The sequence below is a fragment of the Eptesicus fuscus genome, chromosome 1 (assembly GCF_027574615.1).
Source record: "Eptesicus fuscus isolate TK198812 chromosome 1, DD_ASM_mEF_20220401, whole genome shotgun sequence".
In the NCBI taxonomy this organism is placed as follows: Eukaryota; Metazoa; Chordata; class Mammalia; order Chiroptera; family Vespertilionidae; genus Eptesicus; species Eptesicus fuscus.
In genome coordinates this window covers 12,377,375-12,397,359 of record NC_072473.1, presented here as the reverse complement: position 1 = coordinate 12,397,359, position 19,985 = coordinate 12,377,375, and the positions used below count along the sequence as shown (strand labels likewise).

General features: G+C 38.2%; 1 protein-coding gene across 4 annotated transcripts in view; it reads right to left on the bottom strand.

Moving 5' to 3' along the window:
• Positions 1-18,933, bottom strand: part of CNKSR2 (connector enhancer of kinase suppressor of Ras 2) — a 245,805-nt gene extending 226,872 nt beyond the window's left edge. For all 4 annotated transcript variants that reach the window (XM_008154569.3, XM_008154570.3, XM_028129718.2 and 1 more), the window contains exon 1: positions 18,736-18,933. In XM_008154569.3, coding sequence (XP_008152791.1) covers positions 18,736-18,799 — 64 coding nt within the window. In that variant the 5' untranslated portion in view covers positions 18,800-18,933. The remainder of the gene's footprint in view (positions 1-18,735) is intronic.
• Between the last annotated feature and the right edge of the window lie 1,052 nt (positions 18,934-19,985).

The following is a 19,985-nucleotide window of genomic DNA, read 5'->3' as shown; positions in this document are numbered from 1 at the left end:
TAAATAAAATCAAGAATAGCCATCACTCATTGCTTCTAAACCAAATAAGCGAATCAATAAAAAAAATTAGAATCAAATAATATTAGTGTTTTAAAAGAGAACATTCCACCTGACATATTTTTATAGCAAAGGAATGCAGAAATCCAAATTACTTACCCTAGGTAACTCTGATGCAAATAAAGCTGTCTCAGCCACTTGATGTCAATACTGTCTTTCATTTTTAAATTAAATTTATTTTTGGCATTCATTTAGTTAAAATTTACATGATTTTAAAAAATGAGTTACAAATGGCCCAGAGCTGACCCACCCCCCAAAACAAAATCCAAAGTTTGAATGAAATAATAAAATCTGTCATGTTGCTGTCCTGTCATTTAGAAACATATCAATATAAAAAAGATGGAGGAAGTAGCAATGGCAACAAAATCATGGTGAAAGAAGATATTTCTCAAAAGCTTTAATATCAACATTGTCGTCACACTGTTATAATGATTAAAACAAAGCTCTTAATTTTTATATTTTAAAAATTCTACCAAATTTTATATGAGTTGGATAGATAGCCTATTTTTCCAAGGAAAACACAAATGTAGGTCAAAATGTGAAACCTAACAAGAAAAACAAAACTTCTGGTAATTAAAAAAAGCCAGCATACTAGCTTTGGGAAAGTACACTTTCCAACAACCATTCCATACAATATTCTATACAAGATGAAAACTAATTTGTAGGCTAATGGTTCTCAATTATCCTCAATCCAAATACCACTTGTGACACATGAATGAGAAAAGGCATTGTTTTTCCATTGATTCTCTCTTGTTTTCAGTGATCCAAGCTCTACTGAATTGGTTCATTTGATTCTTACAATTGACTACTTCTTCTAGGAAAAGTCAATACATTCTTATCACTTAAATGAAGCTCTAGTGCTTATAAGTACCTGTCATTTTCACTGCACAGATTCAGTGTTTAACAATTTTGATCACAGTGTACATGACTTTTTATGATAAAATTCTGACAAAGCCTGAGAAATGAAATTTCAATGATCATGAACCTTTTGGTAAAATAATGCTGAGAAGTACAAGGAGAATCATGATATGCAGGGTCTACTACTGAGATGAGGTGTTTATCTGCTTCAGACTTAGGGATGGCAGAGACATCAACAGCAATGCCTTATGACCCTTGTATTGAGTTCCCTGCAGGAAGAGAGAGATACCATTCTAATAATTATCCAGAATTACTTAAGTAATCCTTGGACTCAAAGGAAAAAAATGGTCTGGAGAGAAATGCTCCAATAAAGCTGTTAGAGAAGTTAGGGTACACAGAAGACAGAAGCTAGTAAGAGGGAAAGAGTTCTCAAGAGAGAGCCAGCCTCTTGAAATTTTTACTCCATATACATTTTTAAATCAGTATACTCTTCTTTGTACACCATGTCTTAAGGCAAACTTATGTGAGCTACTAGTATATTCAGTAATTTATTTCTAATTGGAATCCTTAAAAAACCCTTCTCCATAAAGATATTTGAATCCTGTTCAGTAATTAATTAATTAATAAATAATTATTTTGCCAGTGTCAAAATGTTACTCCATTTCTACCTGGAATGTATCTTGACTAATTATTCTTCAGAATTCCCTATAAAGCACATTTTCCTAATCCCATTTTTAGACTAAAACAACCACCACCACCACAAAACAAACCTGAGGGTTTGAGAATTGAAGAGATGAGTTAAACACACACAGCAAATACAGGACATAAGTGAGGCGGGGCCGAAACTTGAGAGACTTGTAGTTCCAACTCAATCCTACAGATAATTTGTATTATTTTCTACAAACAGTGTTTCCTACAAGATATTTATCCCTTTAATCTCTTTTTAGTCATCTGTATGAAATGTAGAGATGGAAGAAGAGAACAGTAGGATAGGGAAGTGAGTCTTCTGGCATGGCTACAGGGGATAAAGATGTTCTCAGCAGCCTTGAAAGGCATCATCTGGCATTTTCACTTGGGAAAGTAAAATGCTAAATTCATGGCAGCTAACAAAATAGTGGTTACTATACAATGATTACCCTTAATTAACTTCACTGAAGAACTCGTGTCCATCTGCATTCCGAAGAAGCTTCCAAGTCTACTTCTTGCCATCTGTATTTCTTAAGTAATGCAAATCACACAATTTGCTTCTGACATTATGTTTTTAATTATTAGAAGACTATCTGTATCACTGGAGCATGTAGTCATCCTAAACCTTTGTAATTTTGTTAAGAAAGTGTCATTAGAAAGTTGTGAAAAGAACTTCAATCTAAATATCGCCCACCTATCCTGAGGGAGATTCTATCCTAGAATAGATATTGGAGACTCTTGGAAAGTCAAATCATCCTTTCCACGCACATATACAAAGACAGCTTCAAATCCTTGATATTTAATGTACAATCTCGACAGGTTATATATTTTTAAGTTATCTGTATTGCTGAAAATATTACAGATGTCCCCCATTACTCCCCCCCACCCTTTGATTCCTTCTAGCCTGAACCCACTACCCACAGCACAGGTTGTTTTGTGATTTCTTTAAAAGCAAAGCGTTCTTACCTTACTAAAACAAAACAAAGCAGACAAATGAAACAAATGCTTCTTCATTCCTGTGAGCATAGCTTAAGAAATACTTTGTACAAAAAGCAGAAGCATTTCGCAGATAACAAATTAATGCATATCCAAGCTCGTACTCACAGAGCATAACATCAGGAAAACAACAAGACAAGGAGACAGTTATTAGACATTCACATCAACATCAGCAGAACCTCACACTTACAGAGGTGGATTAATAACAAAGAATCAAGTTGAAATTGTGATAATTATAGCATTTCAATTTACTAGTATTGTGGCAAGAAAAACATATCGGGTTGATGCATTAAATTCCAAGTCACAGTTTTATCTTATTATTAGACACTATTCCTTTTAGAATTTTCACTCCAATAAACTAGTCAACAAGAAAGATCTTAACCAAAAAGATACAGGAATAAAGTACAAGTATTAAAGTAGTACTGTTTTGAAATCTAATTGAATTTCTTGGAGATGTGGCCAAAGGAGGCCTTTAGCTATAGCCACCCTCATATCCAAACTCAGCTACTAAACACACTATATGACTCCATAATGCAATGTAAATAAGGTGTTGCATTTAATGAAAAAATAAAAATGTTGACTTTCTTGCAGAAAAGCAATGGGTAAAGGTCACTTATTCAATTTCAGCATTATCTGCCCTAGGCAAATATCTGCCCTAAGTAAATGTGTGTGACATATTTATATACACGTTTATATACTCAGCTGAATATAAATTATTATAAAGCCCAACATTTATTTGCTCAAGAATTTTCACACCTTGTTTAACATTCTGACACTGTGTCTGCAGAAAACAGAAACAACAATTAGGAGTGTTGGGTATCGGGCTTGGTTAACAAAAGTTTAGAACAGCACAATCCTCCATCTCAGAGTTCAACTGCCAATTTGTTAGCAGTGAAGTAAAACAAGGAGATGGAGCTAACTTCTGGTGGTCTCCATCCCATCCTATCCCATGAACATTGTTTCCTTTTCTTACACACATTTCCTGATTAGCAAAAGGTTAAAAAAATATTCAAGTGAAAGATTAATTTCAGTGGAAGGGAAACAAGGCATATCATTCATTCAAGAAAATTGTTTTTGGTGTGTTTTTTTTTCTCTTGTGGGAAACATGAGGTTTACACAGGGAAGTAGAGCAGAAGGGTTCTTGATACCAACACAGGGCTAATGTTGCTCCTGCGAACATTTTGAGAATTGTAAGGAGTTTGAGGATGCCAACTGATAGCTAGATCAATGGATGCAACAATTCCACACTAAAGAACCACTTGTATCACACTTGAATTTTTTGTTTGTATTTGAAAATACCTTATTATTAACACTCACAGAGAGGCAAACCAAAGCTATTTCACATGCAATATAGTGCTTATTTTGGTGATTACCAAATTTGAAATGAATTCCAATTTTTAAAAATTTACACAAACTTTTTTATTTTAGAATAGTTTTAGAACTACAAAAAAGCTGCAAAATAATACAGATAGTTCCTGTATACCTCTCATTCATATTCTTTACTAATAGCTCACATTATTATGACACGTTTGTCACAAATAAGGAACGAACACTGGTATATTGCTATTAACTAAACTTCACACCATTTTGATTTCACTATTTTTTTCCCCTAATGTGATTTTTCAGTCCCAGGATCCTATTCAGAACATCATCACATCTCATTTGCCTCCTCTGGGCTGTGCTTTTTCTCATATTTTCCTTGTTTTTGATGACATTGACAGTTGGAGGAGTACTGGTCAGGTATTTTGTAAAATATCCTTAACTTCGTGTTTGCCTAATGTTTTTCTCATGCTTAGAGTGGAGTTATGGATTTTGGGGAGGAAGATCATGAGGGTGTAGTGCCATTCTCAGAACTTTATATTAAGGGTATATGTTATTAACTTGCCTTTTCACTGATGATGCAAACCCTGATCACCTGACCAATATAGTGTTCACTAGGTTTCTCCATTGTAAAGTTATTTCCCCTTCCTCTACTCTTTGGAAACAAGTCTTTAACTATATACCATAATCAAGAGGTGGGGAGTTAAGTGCCAACTCCTTGAGAGGAGAGTACACAAATTATTTGGAATTCTCTGAATGGGAGATTTTTCTCTTTCCTCTCATTTATTTAGACATTTATTTACATCAGTATGGACTCTCAGATATTTATTTTATACACTGAGTTATAACCAAATACCATTTTTGTTGCTCAAATTATTGCAGCTTTAGCCTTTGAGAACTCTTTCATAATGGCTCTCAAGTCTTTAACATGCCCTCTTTGAGCACTTCTTTGCTTTCTTGCACTACAAGATGCTCCAGGCTCACCTTAAATAATCCCTCTCCAGTCCTAGAATCTGCCATTTCTCCAAAAAGGTGTGGTTCCTTCCCACATGACTTTAAAAAAATATGTTTCTTTATTGATTTCAGAGAAGAAGGGAGAAGGAGAGAGAGAGATAGAAACATCAGTGATGAGAGAGTATCATTGATGAGAGAGAATCATTGATTGGCTGCCTCCTGCACGCCCCCCACTGGGGACCGAACCCGCAACCCAGGCATGTGCTCTTGGCCGGAATCAGACCTGGGACCCTTCAGTCTGCAGGCTGACACTCTATCCACTGAGCCAAGCCAGCTAGGGCTCACATGACTTTTAATAATTCTTCAAGATGAATTAATAGGATGACATATCAAATTAGTCTAGCCTGTACTACTCCTAATATTAATTTTTATTCCAGTGTCTAACAGTTCATCTACTTTTTCATTTTCTTATACGAAATAACTTCAGAACTTACTGCTTTTCTTAAATCCAGATAGGCTCATTATAAATAGGCAAAAATGTCAATTTGTCTCTTCTGGGATAGTCATATTAAGCACCTACATATAGAAACCAATTTTGTTTTTTATAAATTATTTTCCCTTTTTGTTACAATAAGGGCATTGCGAGGAATTTTTAAAAATTATGTGAGTGGATAGGTTATATTATATATTTATTTCAGGAGACATTACATAATATCTGTTATATAAAGGGAGTATTGGATCCCAAAGGATTGATGTAAGGAAAAAAGAATAAGGTAGACTATAGTGTGTGGATTCTATCTGGATCCCAATTTAAGAGAAAAAAACCTATAAACTGTTTATGACATTTGTGAAACTTGAACAATTTGAACAATTAGATATTTAAGGATATTAAGGAATGGATTTTGGTGTGATAACAGTGCTGTAGGGGTGAGTGTGTAATGTATACCTTTTTAAAGTATTTATTTTTTTAGAGATACACCTTCATTTTGTTGTGATCGCATTACTGGTGTTTTGGTGGTGAGAAAAATGTTACTAGATCCCAAGATACTATTCTGCTGTATTTATTTTCTGTGTGTGTTGGTCACAAGTAAGAGATAGACTTTTATATATGGTAAGACCATCTATATATATAAAAGCCTAAGCGACTGTTACCACCGGACAATAGCTATGATGCGCTCTGACCACCAGGGGGCAGACACTCAATGCAGGAGTGCGCTCCCACAGCTAACCTCCCATAGTCCCTCCCCACAGCCGGCTGGCCCCCATCGGTCCCAATAGGAATTGGGCGAGATGGCCCTAATAAGCCCTGACTGCTGGCCAGGCTGAGGAACCCCACCCATGCACAAATTCATGCACTGGGCCTCTAGTATTTAATAAGCAGAATAAGCTAGCAAAGCAGCCTCATTTGAAAAAAATCTCAAAATTAGGAAATATTTCCTTTAAACATTACACAGATCTTCAAATGAAACGTTGTTGGAGATTTATGGTCTTACCATATTTAAAAGTCTTTCTCTTACCAGAGTGTTTATAACATAGGATATCAACAATTATTTGAAGGAAAGTAATACAATTCTCAAAAACATCCCCAAACAAAATTAATTTCAATTCATATGGGTTTTAAAAGATAATGAATGCTTTAGTAAAGAAATAGTGCTTTATATGATCAAATGGACAAGGCTAAGGCCACTTCAAAATATTTGGTAATTGCCATAGCTCACAGCTGTTTTTAATGCCTATTGTCCTGGGTATTGTGGTATCTTTCATGCATAGTGAGACTTCAAATCATTCTCTCCACAAACAAAGAACAATTTAAGTTGCTTTCAAATATATTTTAAAACTTCTAATCTAAAGCAAAACTCACCTCAATACTATTAAACTAAAACAAGGAGAAACAAAAAATATAATCTTTGTGTTTTTACTCTGAATGAATCCGACTTTAAGTTCCTAAATATATGCTAGAACATATATATTTTAGATAAACAGGCAAAGCCATATGTATCATTTTAAATATGTATAATGTAGATGGAATTATACCTATCAGTACCATTTTACAAGTACTCAACTGATCAAACATCTCTAGCTCAACTTGAGCACTCCATATTTTACATTGGTTTCACAAGTTTTTTGACTGAGTATGATCGATTATATTTTCACTAGCAATTAAGTTCCTTTTGTGATTCACTATGCTATTGGTCTATGGTGAAAATGTTTCCAAACAAAACAAAACAATTTGAGGGGAACAATTAACATTTAGTAGGTATGTAAGACTTTCAAAGCTATAGGAATGCACTGAATAAAATCTGCTATTCAAAGAAACACTAATGAAATACAGGTAGCAATACTAACCACTGCTAAGTAAATCTGGACAAAAGAATATAACAGAATTCATTATTTCTACTAAAATATATGCTGCTTATGGACATCTATTATCAGGCACCATGTACTTTTATCGCCAATCCTTTTAGAATTAAATATCTCAGCCCTGGGTTCTGTAGTGGCAGTAGTCTGAAGTAGATCTTTTGTCTAAGTCTAGACTAACTCCTGAGGTTGACATCAAAATAAGAACAATATCACCAAGACTATAGTGCTCTGTGTCATCTTTTTCAATGGCTCAATTCCTATTCTGAGTGGCAACACATCCCCCCTCACACACACACACACACACACACACACACACCCACACACACACACACGCAGGCTAGAGACCAGAAGGACCTAAGAACGATAGCCCACCTTAGCACACACTGTAGAAGGTAGGTCTGATGGAGAGGGCATCCACATCTTTGAAAGTATTCCCAGGATTCCTCTCATGTAACATCTACCTCTGGTATAAAAAAAAGGCAAGGTGGCAATATTATATATTCTGGAACCAGTTAGATAATTTTCAAATTCTGTTTCTTCCACTTATTCTTTATTCATTCTTCAAAATACTTATTGAACACCTGCTCAATAAATATTTGGGTATATAGGAAAAGTCATTCAATGTTTCTAAGCAAAATCTTCATCTGTAAAACAGGGATAATTTGAATCTTTCAGGTTTAGGATAGGCACTAAATAATGCAAAGAAAGCATGTAGCACAGTACATAGTATACAGTAAGCACTCAATAAATATTATCTATTATGAGTTCTGCCTCTGAAGTTTGCCAACAGAATGCACCCTTTCTAAATAAAAAAAGCTGACATTTATCATGTACTTACTATGTACCAGGCACCATTTTAAGTACACCACAACTCTATGAAGTATGTAATATTACTACCCATATTGTACAAAAAAGAGAAAACCTGGCAAGTCACTTAAACTCTCCCTCTCTAGGATCACACAGTTAGGAAGTAATGGAGCCTGGATATGACTAACCCAGGCATCTGGATTCCAGTGTTCTTTACCATATACTATATGGTGCCCATTTTCAAAGGGTAGAAAATTCAGGGATTTTTAAAAAAATCAAGTTTGAAGATAATTATATACAAACATGAACTGTGTTCTTCATCCATGAAAGTATAAATCCAATCCAGTAGAGAGAAAAAAAAAGAATTTATGCCCAATCTAATTCCATCACTGAACAGCTGTACAATCTCTGTTGAGCTGCTTAACTTCTCTACGCCTTACCTTGATAAAGATGTTAATAACTGTTCCTTATCTCACTTTTTAGTATTACTAATAAATATGTGAAGTGAATGAGACCCTTCCAACTTGGCTGAATGAGGGGAAGAACCAAGCTGCATCAGAGAATGTTTAAAAAGTATCCCCAAAACAAAAAATAATGATTCTAAGTGTGCAGAAATTCTAACTTAAAATTCAACTCATTTATAGCTAGCATGTTTACAGTATGGAAATGGCTCCTGGCAAAGTACAGTACTTCTGGGTCAAATAATTTCTTTCCCATCTGGTTTGCATTATTAGATTGATCAGCAAACCCTTCACGCAGTTAAAGGGTAAACTTCAATGGAAGCCTATTGAAATTATCCCAAATCCCAAATAAACAGGATCTGAATTTTCTTTTACCACAATATATTTAAAATATTACATCTAGGGATATACTAGAAAGAAAAATTACTAGTATGTAGCCTTAAATATTCCATAGAATAAGCTTCTCTCTGTGTGTGACAATTCAATATCAAACTGAAAGCCTACTATCTGACAGCTAGAAGGCAAGAGAGCAGCAGCCTTCTACAGGAGGAAACCTGCCACCGGTTTAATGCAACAGTGATACCAACAGAGACTGCCACAAAACTCGCACCACGGCACCTAGCCCTGCCATCCACATTGGCTCTACATATTGAACTTGGTCTACACAAGAGGCTCCACAAAGCAAATGGACTACATGTCTATTTTAAGCACCATTAGTAAAAACTCTATAACACTTTATAGGTTTTTAATATCCCACTGGCTTGTTTTGAAAGCCAAATATAAATAAATTGTACAAAATGAAATTTCTGATCAGCCAGGAAAAAAATAAACTCCCATATACACATATAAAACATACCAAAATTATTACAAGAATTCAGCTGTGTTGATGAAATTAATCCTTCAGCATAAATACTTAAGGCAAGTATTTTAAAAGGTTTTATTAATAAATTACATAAATAAGTCTCACAACTTGCTAGAAAATAGAATCTTTCATAATCTTTGGTAAACAATTTGAAAAAAGTAAAATCCAGGATCTAAGCCTTCCACTAATTTTTTTGTAGATATTACTTGAAAAAACATATTCAAGCCCATTTTAAAAATAGCAGATGTGGCTGAAACAAAACAAAAAGTTCTAACAAGCAAAAAAGTAATATTGGGCAATACTTTAAAGACAATTAACAATGTGGTTTCTTCTTATCTATTATGTTATCCGATGACCAATCCATCTAATAAGACTAATTTCCAAGAACATTAATGTCAAGTAAATATAAAACAAGTGTGATATCGTTGATATTAGTTTTGTAACGTTTTTATTGTGGCAAATTATAATACGATAATGACATTGTGAGTTTGGAGCTTATTTAATAAATTTTGGTTCTTAAAACAATTTTGTTGTGACAAAATATTCAACAGATAAACACAGAAAACTGAAACAGCAGTTACTGTACTTTAGTAAAATTTAAAATGCATTATTTTATGCAAATACCAGCAACCCTTTCTTTCCTGAAATTTTAAGAGTAAGATTAAGATAATAAAAAACTTCCATTCAAATTAATAATTGTAATTTAAATTGAACAAGAAACTAAACACATATTTAAAGTCCCCAAATTTCTAATGTTTAATAGTTACTTGTAATTCAAATCAGGGCACAGTTGCAATCCACTGTTTTGCAGCACTAACGAAAATATTTAAGCCTGGAGGTATTGTTTTATTAAGAGTTAACAGACTGGCATACTTATATTAAGGTCTTAAAAATTTCATGTATTGTAGTTTATATACTAAGCATTCTAAATTTGGGGGAAAGAACATGCATTATTAGAAAATTATCTATAACTTACCTAGTCGTGATTATCAGAAGCATGTAATTCACTAAATCTGCAAGAGGCACCTATATTCAACAAGTTAATACTTTACAATAACTCTCTACATAGGCTCTTAACAAGTGCCCTTAAAAATCAGTCCAAATAAATTTATATTTGGTTTAAATATTAAAATTTATTTTTTTAAATTACAGGGAGAGCTGGGAAGTTATATAAGAATTGCTTATTTAAAATGCATATTTGAATATCTTATTTTATTGTTATTAATAAAAATGTAAAGTCAAAATTAAATAGAAGATAATGATTCTCATTAAGCTAAAGGGCTATTTTTCCATTTTATTCTCCAACTTAAAAAATAAATGATATTTTCTTCTCACAAGAGAAAAAATATTTTAATTTCTTATATGAGCATTTTTTTAAACTTTTATAGAAGGAAAACTTTAGGCATTTTATCAATTTCAATCTACCCTGCATTTCAAAATATAGTATATAGTTACTTATTTTTTTAGGTATTTTCCTTTTTTGGGGTTATTTAGCATCATTGATTTTTAAAAACTTTTAAAAATATTATTTTTATTGATTTCAGAAAGGAAGGGAGAGGGAGAGAAAGATAGCAACATCAATGATGAGAGAGAATCATTGATTGGCTGCCTCCTGCACACCCCAGGTCGAACCTGCAACCTGGGCATGTGCCCTGGCCAGGAATCAAACCATGACCTCCTGGTCCATAGGTTGACCCTCAAGCACTGAGACACGCAGGCCAGGCAATTATTTAAATTTTTATTTATTTATTTTTATTTTGTTTTTAAATATATTTTTATTGATTTTCTTACAGAGAGGAAAGGAGAGGGATAGAGAGCTAGAAACATTGATGAGAGAGAAACATCGACCAGCTGCCTCCTGCACACCCCCCACCAGGGATGTGCCCGCAACCAAGGTACATGCCCTTGACTGGAATCGAACCTGGGACCCTTCAGTCCGCAGGCCGACGCTCTATCCACTGAGCCAAACCGGTTTCGGCTAAATTTTTAAATTTTAGTTTTATTGTTGACACTTTACAGATGTCTCAATCCCCCCTCCTTTGCCCACCTCCACCCAGCCCCCCCCCTCCCCTCACGCCATCACCTCACTGTTGTATGTGTCTATGGGTTATGCATAGATGTTCTTAGAGTTCTTTTAAAAACACCAAAATGAAGAAACAATTAGAAAATTTGTCTGAAAGAAAACAAATGCTTAAGAAAAGGGATATGTTTTAATTTTTAAATAATGTTTGCCTATTGTGTTGGACTATTAAATGATAGCAGCAAATAATATTTATAGCATAAATACAAGTGTTATGAATTCATTGAAATTATTAATATTTCTTAACAAAATTAATCTAAACCATGATTTAGATAACTGAGTTGGCTAGTAGTGTTACACAACTATGAAATATGGATAAAGCAACCCTACTTTCAGTGTATCCTGGCACACAATATATGACTTGGCACTGAAGTATCCATTAGAGAATTATAAGGGATTTTACATGCATTGTCATTTAGGAAAGCAGATTTGCTGACAGACAAGAAATCTGTGGACAAATTTATTTATTCCTTCACTCAAAAAATATTTCTTGAGTGCCTACTTTTCATCATATACTTTCTTTTGCCTTGTTATGCAAAAAACATGTGGTCCCTGCCTTCATCAAATAACAACACATACTAATGTAAAAATAAAACTGGCAAACAGGATAAAGATATACATGGCACCAGGAGAGCATATAACTGAGGATTTGATGTGACTTAGAGAAGTGGGAAGGCTTTTCTGAGGCAGTGGCGGGGGGGGGGGGCGGCGGGCAGCGAGGATTGAGATCTGAAGGATGAGTCAGATTTAACTGGGTAAAGAACAAAGAAAGGTAAGAGAAAATATATTAAGTGCAAAAAGGCCTAGTGCTGGGCAAACAGAAAGAAGGCTGGTGTAGCCTACTTTACAGGCAATAGCCAAACCTTCAAGAGTTTTATCAGCCATTTCAAGGACTTTGATCTTTATTCTAAAAACAGTGAGAAGCCATTCAATTTTTTAAGCTAATGAGGACGAGAAGTGTAAGAACAGGATCAGATGAGAATCATTCCCAAGAAGTTCATCCGGACTACAGGTTGAACAAACAAACAAAAGTAAAACACTATGTTTATCATGACCTTGGCTGAAAATATATTTTGTCACTTGCAATAGGAGAAACAGAGGAAGCAAAGTACATTAATTTTATCTTTTCTAAACCCAATCACCACTTCTCAAACTTTTCCACTGATATGTCCATAATCCTGAAGGGACTCATAACCTTGGGAGGTCTAGGAAGTGCAGCTTCAATCAGCCTGCTGCAAGCCTAAAATTCCTGTTAAGCCTCTAGTTTCATCTTTTAAATCATGCCAGTTTTACTTTCTACAACATAAATATAATACCTCTGTTAGATTCAATATAAAAATGTTTTTAGAATACTTAGCAAAAATCAACTCCGGCTTCTTTCCATGTTTTGGCTTCTGCAATCATAGAAATGCACTATTTTTAAGGAGCACAGGCCTACTGTATATATGGATAATGTGAATTCACTCACTGAATGTTCTTCAATACCAGGATTCCATAATTGAACACTACATTTGCTGTTCTTTAGCCAGACACTAAACCATGACAAAAATCATAAAACAAAAAAGCTTTAGATTATGGTTTTTCAAATTACTTACCCTCCCTTACCCCTTCCCCTTATAAATTAGTCCAGATGATCCATCCTTCCAGTACTCTTTACAGAAGCTAATCCTTCATCTTTCACAATAAGCCTTGTGTGTGAGGTGCTATAGGGAAGTCTCGTAGAAAGCTAAAAATGTCATTAAGAACAAATTAAGTCCTAATCTGAGGTCACTGTGCTGTAAATGAAAATTATAACTTATCATTGGTTTAAGAACAGCATTAATATTTAAAAGCCTATATTCATTCTTCATGTAAGAATTTGGGTCAGTAAAATTCTAAATATCCAACAACATAATGTTAGTGATGTAATTAATCTTCAAAAAACTCACTTAAACATTATTTCCAAATTACCCCTGAGAAACAGATTTGAAACAGCTGTACCAATTCAATACACATTCTTTGTGGGCTTATTTTTGGCAGGCAAAGTTTTATAATGTGGTATTTATTTAAAGTCAGGACATGATGAGATTTTTATTGTTTTTGTAAAATGCAGATTTGTTCTCGTACTTTTGTGCCACCTACTCATTGCTCCTCCCTCACTTTCCTTCTACTGCCCACCTTTCTCCTTCCATCCAACAAACAGTAGACACAACCCCTCCCTGTGGTTAATCACCCCATCACAATTCTAGTCTCTTGCTGTGCCTCAACATTTAGAATACACACTTCTTAGAATATGCCTTAATTAAATTGCTTAAGCAGTTGCTAAAATACCACCTTCCCTACGGATCCTTCCTTTACTAAATCATCATCTTCACTTTTCACTGGCGAATGTATACATATGAAACCTTAAAATTTACCTAAATATTTGATCATATTTGGTACCCGTCTCTGTCTTGTCGTAGGTTTGTCAAAGTCACTGCCATCCCTTACAGAGACTAATTTCCCCCAAAGCAGGGAATAATTTATTTAAAACAATCCATTAAAGTATTTCCATAAAGAAGTAGTGAGGTCATTATATATAAGGACCAGAATACATATACATATACATATACATATACATATACATATACATATACATATACATATACATATACTTTTTTCCTAATCTGCATTAATCATGAGTGTTAACTTAAAGAGCAGACATTAATGACACTATAAATAAAATGATGTTTCTTGTGAACTAAACTTTATATATTGAAAAGGTAAATTTTGTTTTTGTATAAAATGACAAGAATTCTCATTCCAAAAATGTCAAATCCAAAGTAGGTGATTGTTGGTGACTGTCTAGTCACATTGCAAATCAGAATAAAACTAATTTTTCTAAAAGGAAGTGATATGACCAATTTGATCATATTTTTTCCTCAAGTTCTTGTCAGAATTATTTCTGATCTCTCTCTCAAGAATGTTTAATTCAAAATTTTGACATTTTCATTCATCCAATTAATATATATGTCAACCTCATCTCTGGATCCTATGAGGGGGAAAATACTGAAAAGCATTGTATCTGTCAAAACTTCATCTTATCAGATACAATCTCCTTTACAGAATTTAAGATTTATACTAAATTGACCTTATTTCATAGCTGCATTTTCCTCTTTTGTAGGGTTGTATGCAAATGTTGGTTTTATCTTTGCTTTTTATACCTAAAATAATGTATTTCATTTTCTTTCTTTCTTCTTTCTTTTTTGTATTTCATTTTCTATCCTCAAGATGGCTGAGTCATCGGGACAGAAATTGGAAGTCAGTGAATGCTTCTTACAGAAAATGGTTTATAGTAAACAGGAAAAAGTAGAGCAGTTAATTGTGGGATGCTTTGAGAAGAGGCTATCTTTAAAATTCAGATTATTTTAGGAATCACAATAATACAAGAATGGATGGAGCGAAGTTACAGAGACCATAAGAAACGAGTAGTAAAGCAGGGCATGTTGGTTGACTCTGAAAAAAAAAAAATCGCATTTTATTAGATCCAAAAAAGGATTAAGATCATTGGGAAAATTTCATGAAACGAGCTGGTTCTAGAAAATAACTTTATCTTAGTCAAGTGGATATTTTGAAAGAGTTTTAATGTTTGAAAAGGTGTGAGAAAAAAACTGGAATTACTGGGTGTGACACGGACAAGGAAAATTAATCATAACATCAATAATAGGAGCACTAAAGTGTTCAGAGGATTTTACTATCATTCAGAGGACAAAAATGGAGACTCAAATAACTGCAGATTATGAGGCATTTCCAGGCCATGCAAGTGAACATATAGAAATGATTTTAGAGTAACAGACTGAGCAAAAATTAGAAAGTTATTGGCCTACTTTTCTACCTATAGCTTTTTCTAATAACTGCTTTGCTTTTATTTACTATAAAAAGGTTTACGTTTTAAATTTTTATCAAACCCACAAGAGGACTGAATGCAATTTCTAATGGAAAAAAAATTAGTTTCAAATGCTAAGTGATTTTGATTTTCTCAAAAATATTTTTGTAAAATTCATTTTTAAGGTCTATACCATATTTTCAAATAGCCTGAAGTAGCATCAAGATAATCTGGATTATAACTGCTTATTTTACTGACTCATGAAGAGTTCATATATTTACTGGAACTAACACTGACACTGTGTCACATCAAATTTTCATTGTGAACAGAAAATTCTGTATTATATTTTACAAATAGTGGAATTCAGGATGAGCAAAAATGCACGTGGTGCCTTATATCTTTACCAATAATTAATACATAAATGTAATATTTTTGTCTCCCTTAAATATACTTTAATAAAAAGTAACAGATCAAAATGAATTGCAATGTATAACTGGTCCTTTGTAAATAATCTTGAATACATGCTACCACAGCTTAATAATCTTGTCAGCCTGTTTCTCCCCCACGTCCCCGCTTTCATTTTCCCTCTCTGCTTACTGAGTTTCTAGACCACTTATATAAATTGTCTGGAAGTATAAATGTATGGCCCTCCTATTCTTATGTGCTTAATGGTTTCTTTTCTATTTACTAAAGAGAAAACTACGCTAGAAAGAGCATAAATCATGTACCTTACTATATCGAGTTGTAACTATTTAGGATTGGAACTAGTTGAACGCATATGCTATATGCTTTAAATATTAAGGATGATGAAACCCATCACATTAGGAGCATGCTTAACTTCCACAATGTTTCAGCTGTTCTAAAGTCCTGTTCATTCTTTGGTACTGCCTTAATAACACTACATGTTACACAACATGAAATGAAGTTTAGCCATTCCCAAGCTACAGCCTAAATTAGTTGACTTTTAAACATTATTGCATCTGAGGAAAGGGTGAAAAGTAGTTCTAAATGTGTTTTGTAAATTATTTTGGGAAAAGTGTAAAAAGGGGAAAATTTATTAGATAACAGTGTAAGTTATAAGTGGAGGAAATGTTCGTTTCATCCAACTAATAAATCTCATTTTCTGATATCTCAAATCACATTTCTGTAAAATTTATAGAAATTTCATCAGTAAGCAGTTTGGACTTGAAAAATACAGATGACATCAGTTAGTCTCTTCCAGTCTAATGTGTACAGGGATACACAAATTCCATCTTGGCAACCTCACTAATCTTTTCAAATAGCTCAAAAAAAATGTCACCAACAGGTATGCAAATTAATTCAACTTGAAGATAACAGTCATTTAAACGGCAGCTAACAATGTTAGGCTAACTTCAAAGAAGCTGCAGTTTAGGCTGGAGAGATTTTGAAAGGACTAGTGTACTGGGAAACTAATGTGTGTCAGAATGTGTTCATCATATGTTCTACTTGTTTCAGTGGACCTGAACTGTAGAGACAGGGGAAACTGCAAGACTGTACTGGGAGGGTGGGAGGTGAAGAAGATGGAGTATGCAGCACTCAGTTCAAGCATCATGGGAATTTGTGAGAGGTGGTCTGGAAGGTAATCTGACTCCCATGGAGCCAAGACAGCTTTGCTTTGAGAATTTTAGTAACAGACTCAAACTAAAGCCACCTTTTAGGCAAAATTCAAAGAAAGGGCTTAAATGAATCATGCCTGCTTCTTGAATATACCCTGCTCTTTCTTCCATGACTGAGATACAGAGAAGACAGATGTTTGTCGGTATCTGACAATGGTGGGGGGGGGAGGCTGGTGGGAATCTCAGAAAGCAGAATTTAAATAGCAAATATGAAAAGAGAAGAAGAAACAGAAAAGATGAGCCACTGCAGGACGTTGTCTTAGTCATGGCACCCATGTCACGACACCTTAGCACAATGCACCGCATACAGGGGGGCAGTCGATAAATCATGAATTCAATTGAATGAAATACACTCCCATTGCACTGTGCTTTGCAGTTACGAAGCACTTTCTATATGTTAGAAAAGAAAAATGAAGTAAACAAGGAATACATGGGCATATAAGGGACTAGAAGGAAAGCAAATGGATAAAGGAAAATCCACAAGAATAAGCAAGAAGCTGAAAAGGTTCGGGAAAAGAGAGAGAAAAAAATTGCTTCTCCCTAGCATTCTCAATCATTTCCAATCACCCCACCTTTCATTCTAAAGTACCTGGATCTTGCAAAGTCTGCCTGCTAAGCAAGCCCTAAGAAGGGCTCTCTCATTACAGCAGGCACATTTTTCACAAATGCTAAGCCTTTGGTCCCCGACTAATCTACCTTGAGTCTGTGCCTGGGAAAACCACAAGCAAAGCTGTAACATCTCCCAAGTGTGGCCAGTAGTCATTTATTCAGTTCCATTCATTCCCTGTCAGCATTCCCAAAACCTTAGGAATCTTAAGGCACGGGGATGGGGGGGGTGAGGGGGGGTGGAGAGCTTTAGTCGTGAGGAGGTGGGGGTCCTCTACAGGCCCCTTAACTCAGACAACAGAGGGAGATAGTGAGGCAGGAAAGCCCAGGGACTAGAGAAAAGCCCACAATTGCGACTAGGAGGGCGAATATGTATAAGTATGGCACTTAGAAATTCCCAGGGAAAAGAGGGGGGAGAGCCTTCAAGATGGAAGAAATGAGGAGGAATTTGAATGCGCATTACCTCTCACCTGGCGTCCAGCCCCCAAGAAAAAGCCCTGAGGTCCAAAGCCTCAACGGGCCAGAAGAGGAGGAGGCAAAGGATGCGGGGTGATGCGCTGGAGGGAGCCCACAGACACGAGCACGGATGCTGTCCCAGGGGAAGCCTGTTTTCCTCTCCAAAAGTAGAGCATCCCATGAGCATCCTCAGCCCAACCTGGGGGAGAGGGGCTGCTTCCTGATCCAAACTGGGGCGGCTGCGTCCTGACCCCGTTATGTGGGCTTAAAAGTTGCCCGGAGAGTTGGCGCTGGGAAAGGCACCTGGCAGGGGCGGCTACCGAGAGGGCATCAGGTTTCCCGGGAACAAAGGGGCTCCTGCAGGGGCGACCAGCCAAGCAGGTCCCTTGGGGGCTCCTCCCTGGGGGAAAAGACCGGGGGTCGCCACGTCCTCCCGGTTTGGGGACGTCCAGGGGGGTCGGAAAGCGGGCAAGATGCGCCGATATTGCGCCGGGATTCCGCAGCAGGGCTTCCAACCCCCTATCCTCCCGCGCTCCCCGCGTCCCTCTCCAGCTGGGGAGCAACCGGCTGGAGACAATAGGAGAGCGGGATCCCGAGCCCCTACCGGCTCCGGCGGACCCCCGCCGCCCCTCCGCACACCCAGATCAGTCTGCGGTAGCCCCGAGGGCGGGCTCGGCCGTCCCTTCCCTCCCGCGCGCCTTGGACCCCGCACCCTAGGGCTGCCTCGCCCTCCGCACAGCGGTCATTACCTTTCATCCAGTCCACTACTTGACTCGGAGACCATTTGCTCACCGGTTCCATGATCAGGGCCATGAGCACGGGGTCGGTTCCGCGTGGGGTGCGGAGCTCCGACACAAAACCAACTCAGCTGTCTGAGCCGCCTTCAGGTGGGGTGCCTCGCTGGCCGCTGCCTCGCGGCGGGCAGCTCGGAGAAAGCGGCTTTTGTGTCGAAGTCTCGAGGAGGCTGCAATGTCTCTCAGCGCGAGGCGGGCAGCAGCGGTGGGAGCCGCGAGCAGGAGGGGAACGCGCCGCGACCACTGCGCCTCTCGGTCCCTGCCGAGGCGGCGGCGGCTCCGCCACTCCCTTCGGGGGTTCGTCCCTCCGGGGCTTCAGTTCATGGCTTTTGCACCGCCGAGGGTAGCGACGCTACGGGAAGGAGCCGCCGCCGCCGCCGCTGCCGCCGCCGTCGCCGCACGCCCGCAGCCAACTTGCCCGCTCGCCTCGCGCGCGCGGGAGTGAAGCCCCAGCACGACCAACTGCACGGCGGAAATGACGAGGGGCCTCCTGCCACCCGAAATATCTCTCCGCAGCCCTCGGGTGCGGGGCGCGCGCGCCACGAGCCCCCCGCCCGCTCGCGGCCGCGCGGTCCCGCCCCCGGGGCCGACGCCAGGCGCGCTGGTGGCGCGTGCGCGTGCGCGCGCGCCTGCACGAGCCCGGAGCCCGGGGTCCGCCTCTCCGTCAGGCAGGTGCGGGGCGCCGCCAGCCAGCCTCGTGTTCCCGCCCCGCCAGCCGCCCCGGGACAGAAGCGCGCGCGAGGAGCGCGTGCGCGGCGGTGGCGGAGGAGGCGGTGGCGGCGCGAGCCTGAGCCCCGGGTCAGTGACTTAGGTGCCCGGGGCGGGAGCACGGCCCCCAAGGGCCTCGGAGCGGACGCGACGGCGGCGGGACGGCCGCCCACCAGTTGCTGAGGCTGCTGAGGAGGTACCCGCTGCCCCGCCGCCGCCGAGGGGTGGGGGACACCGCAGCGTGCCCGGTTACAGCTGGAGCCCGGGCTTTCCTCGCTCCCATCCTCCCCGCTGCGGAGTGGGCTCCCGAGGTGGTTCCCGAGCCCCGCGCACGCATTTGGAGACGGAGGCGTGGAATGCCGCGGGCGGGAACCGGGCTCCGCCCGCCAGAAAAGCAGCGATGGGGAGGCAGGAGAGCCGGTGCCGGGCCGGGACCTGCCAGTGAGGTCCAGGTGATACTGAGACAGGTCGGTCCCACGTGCCTTTTGAAGGGCTCT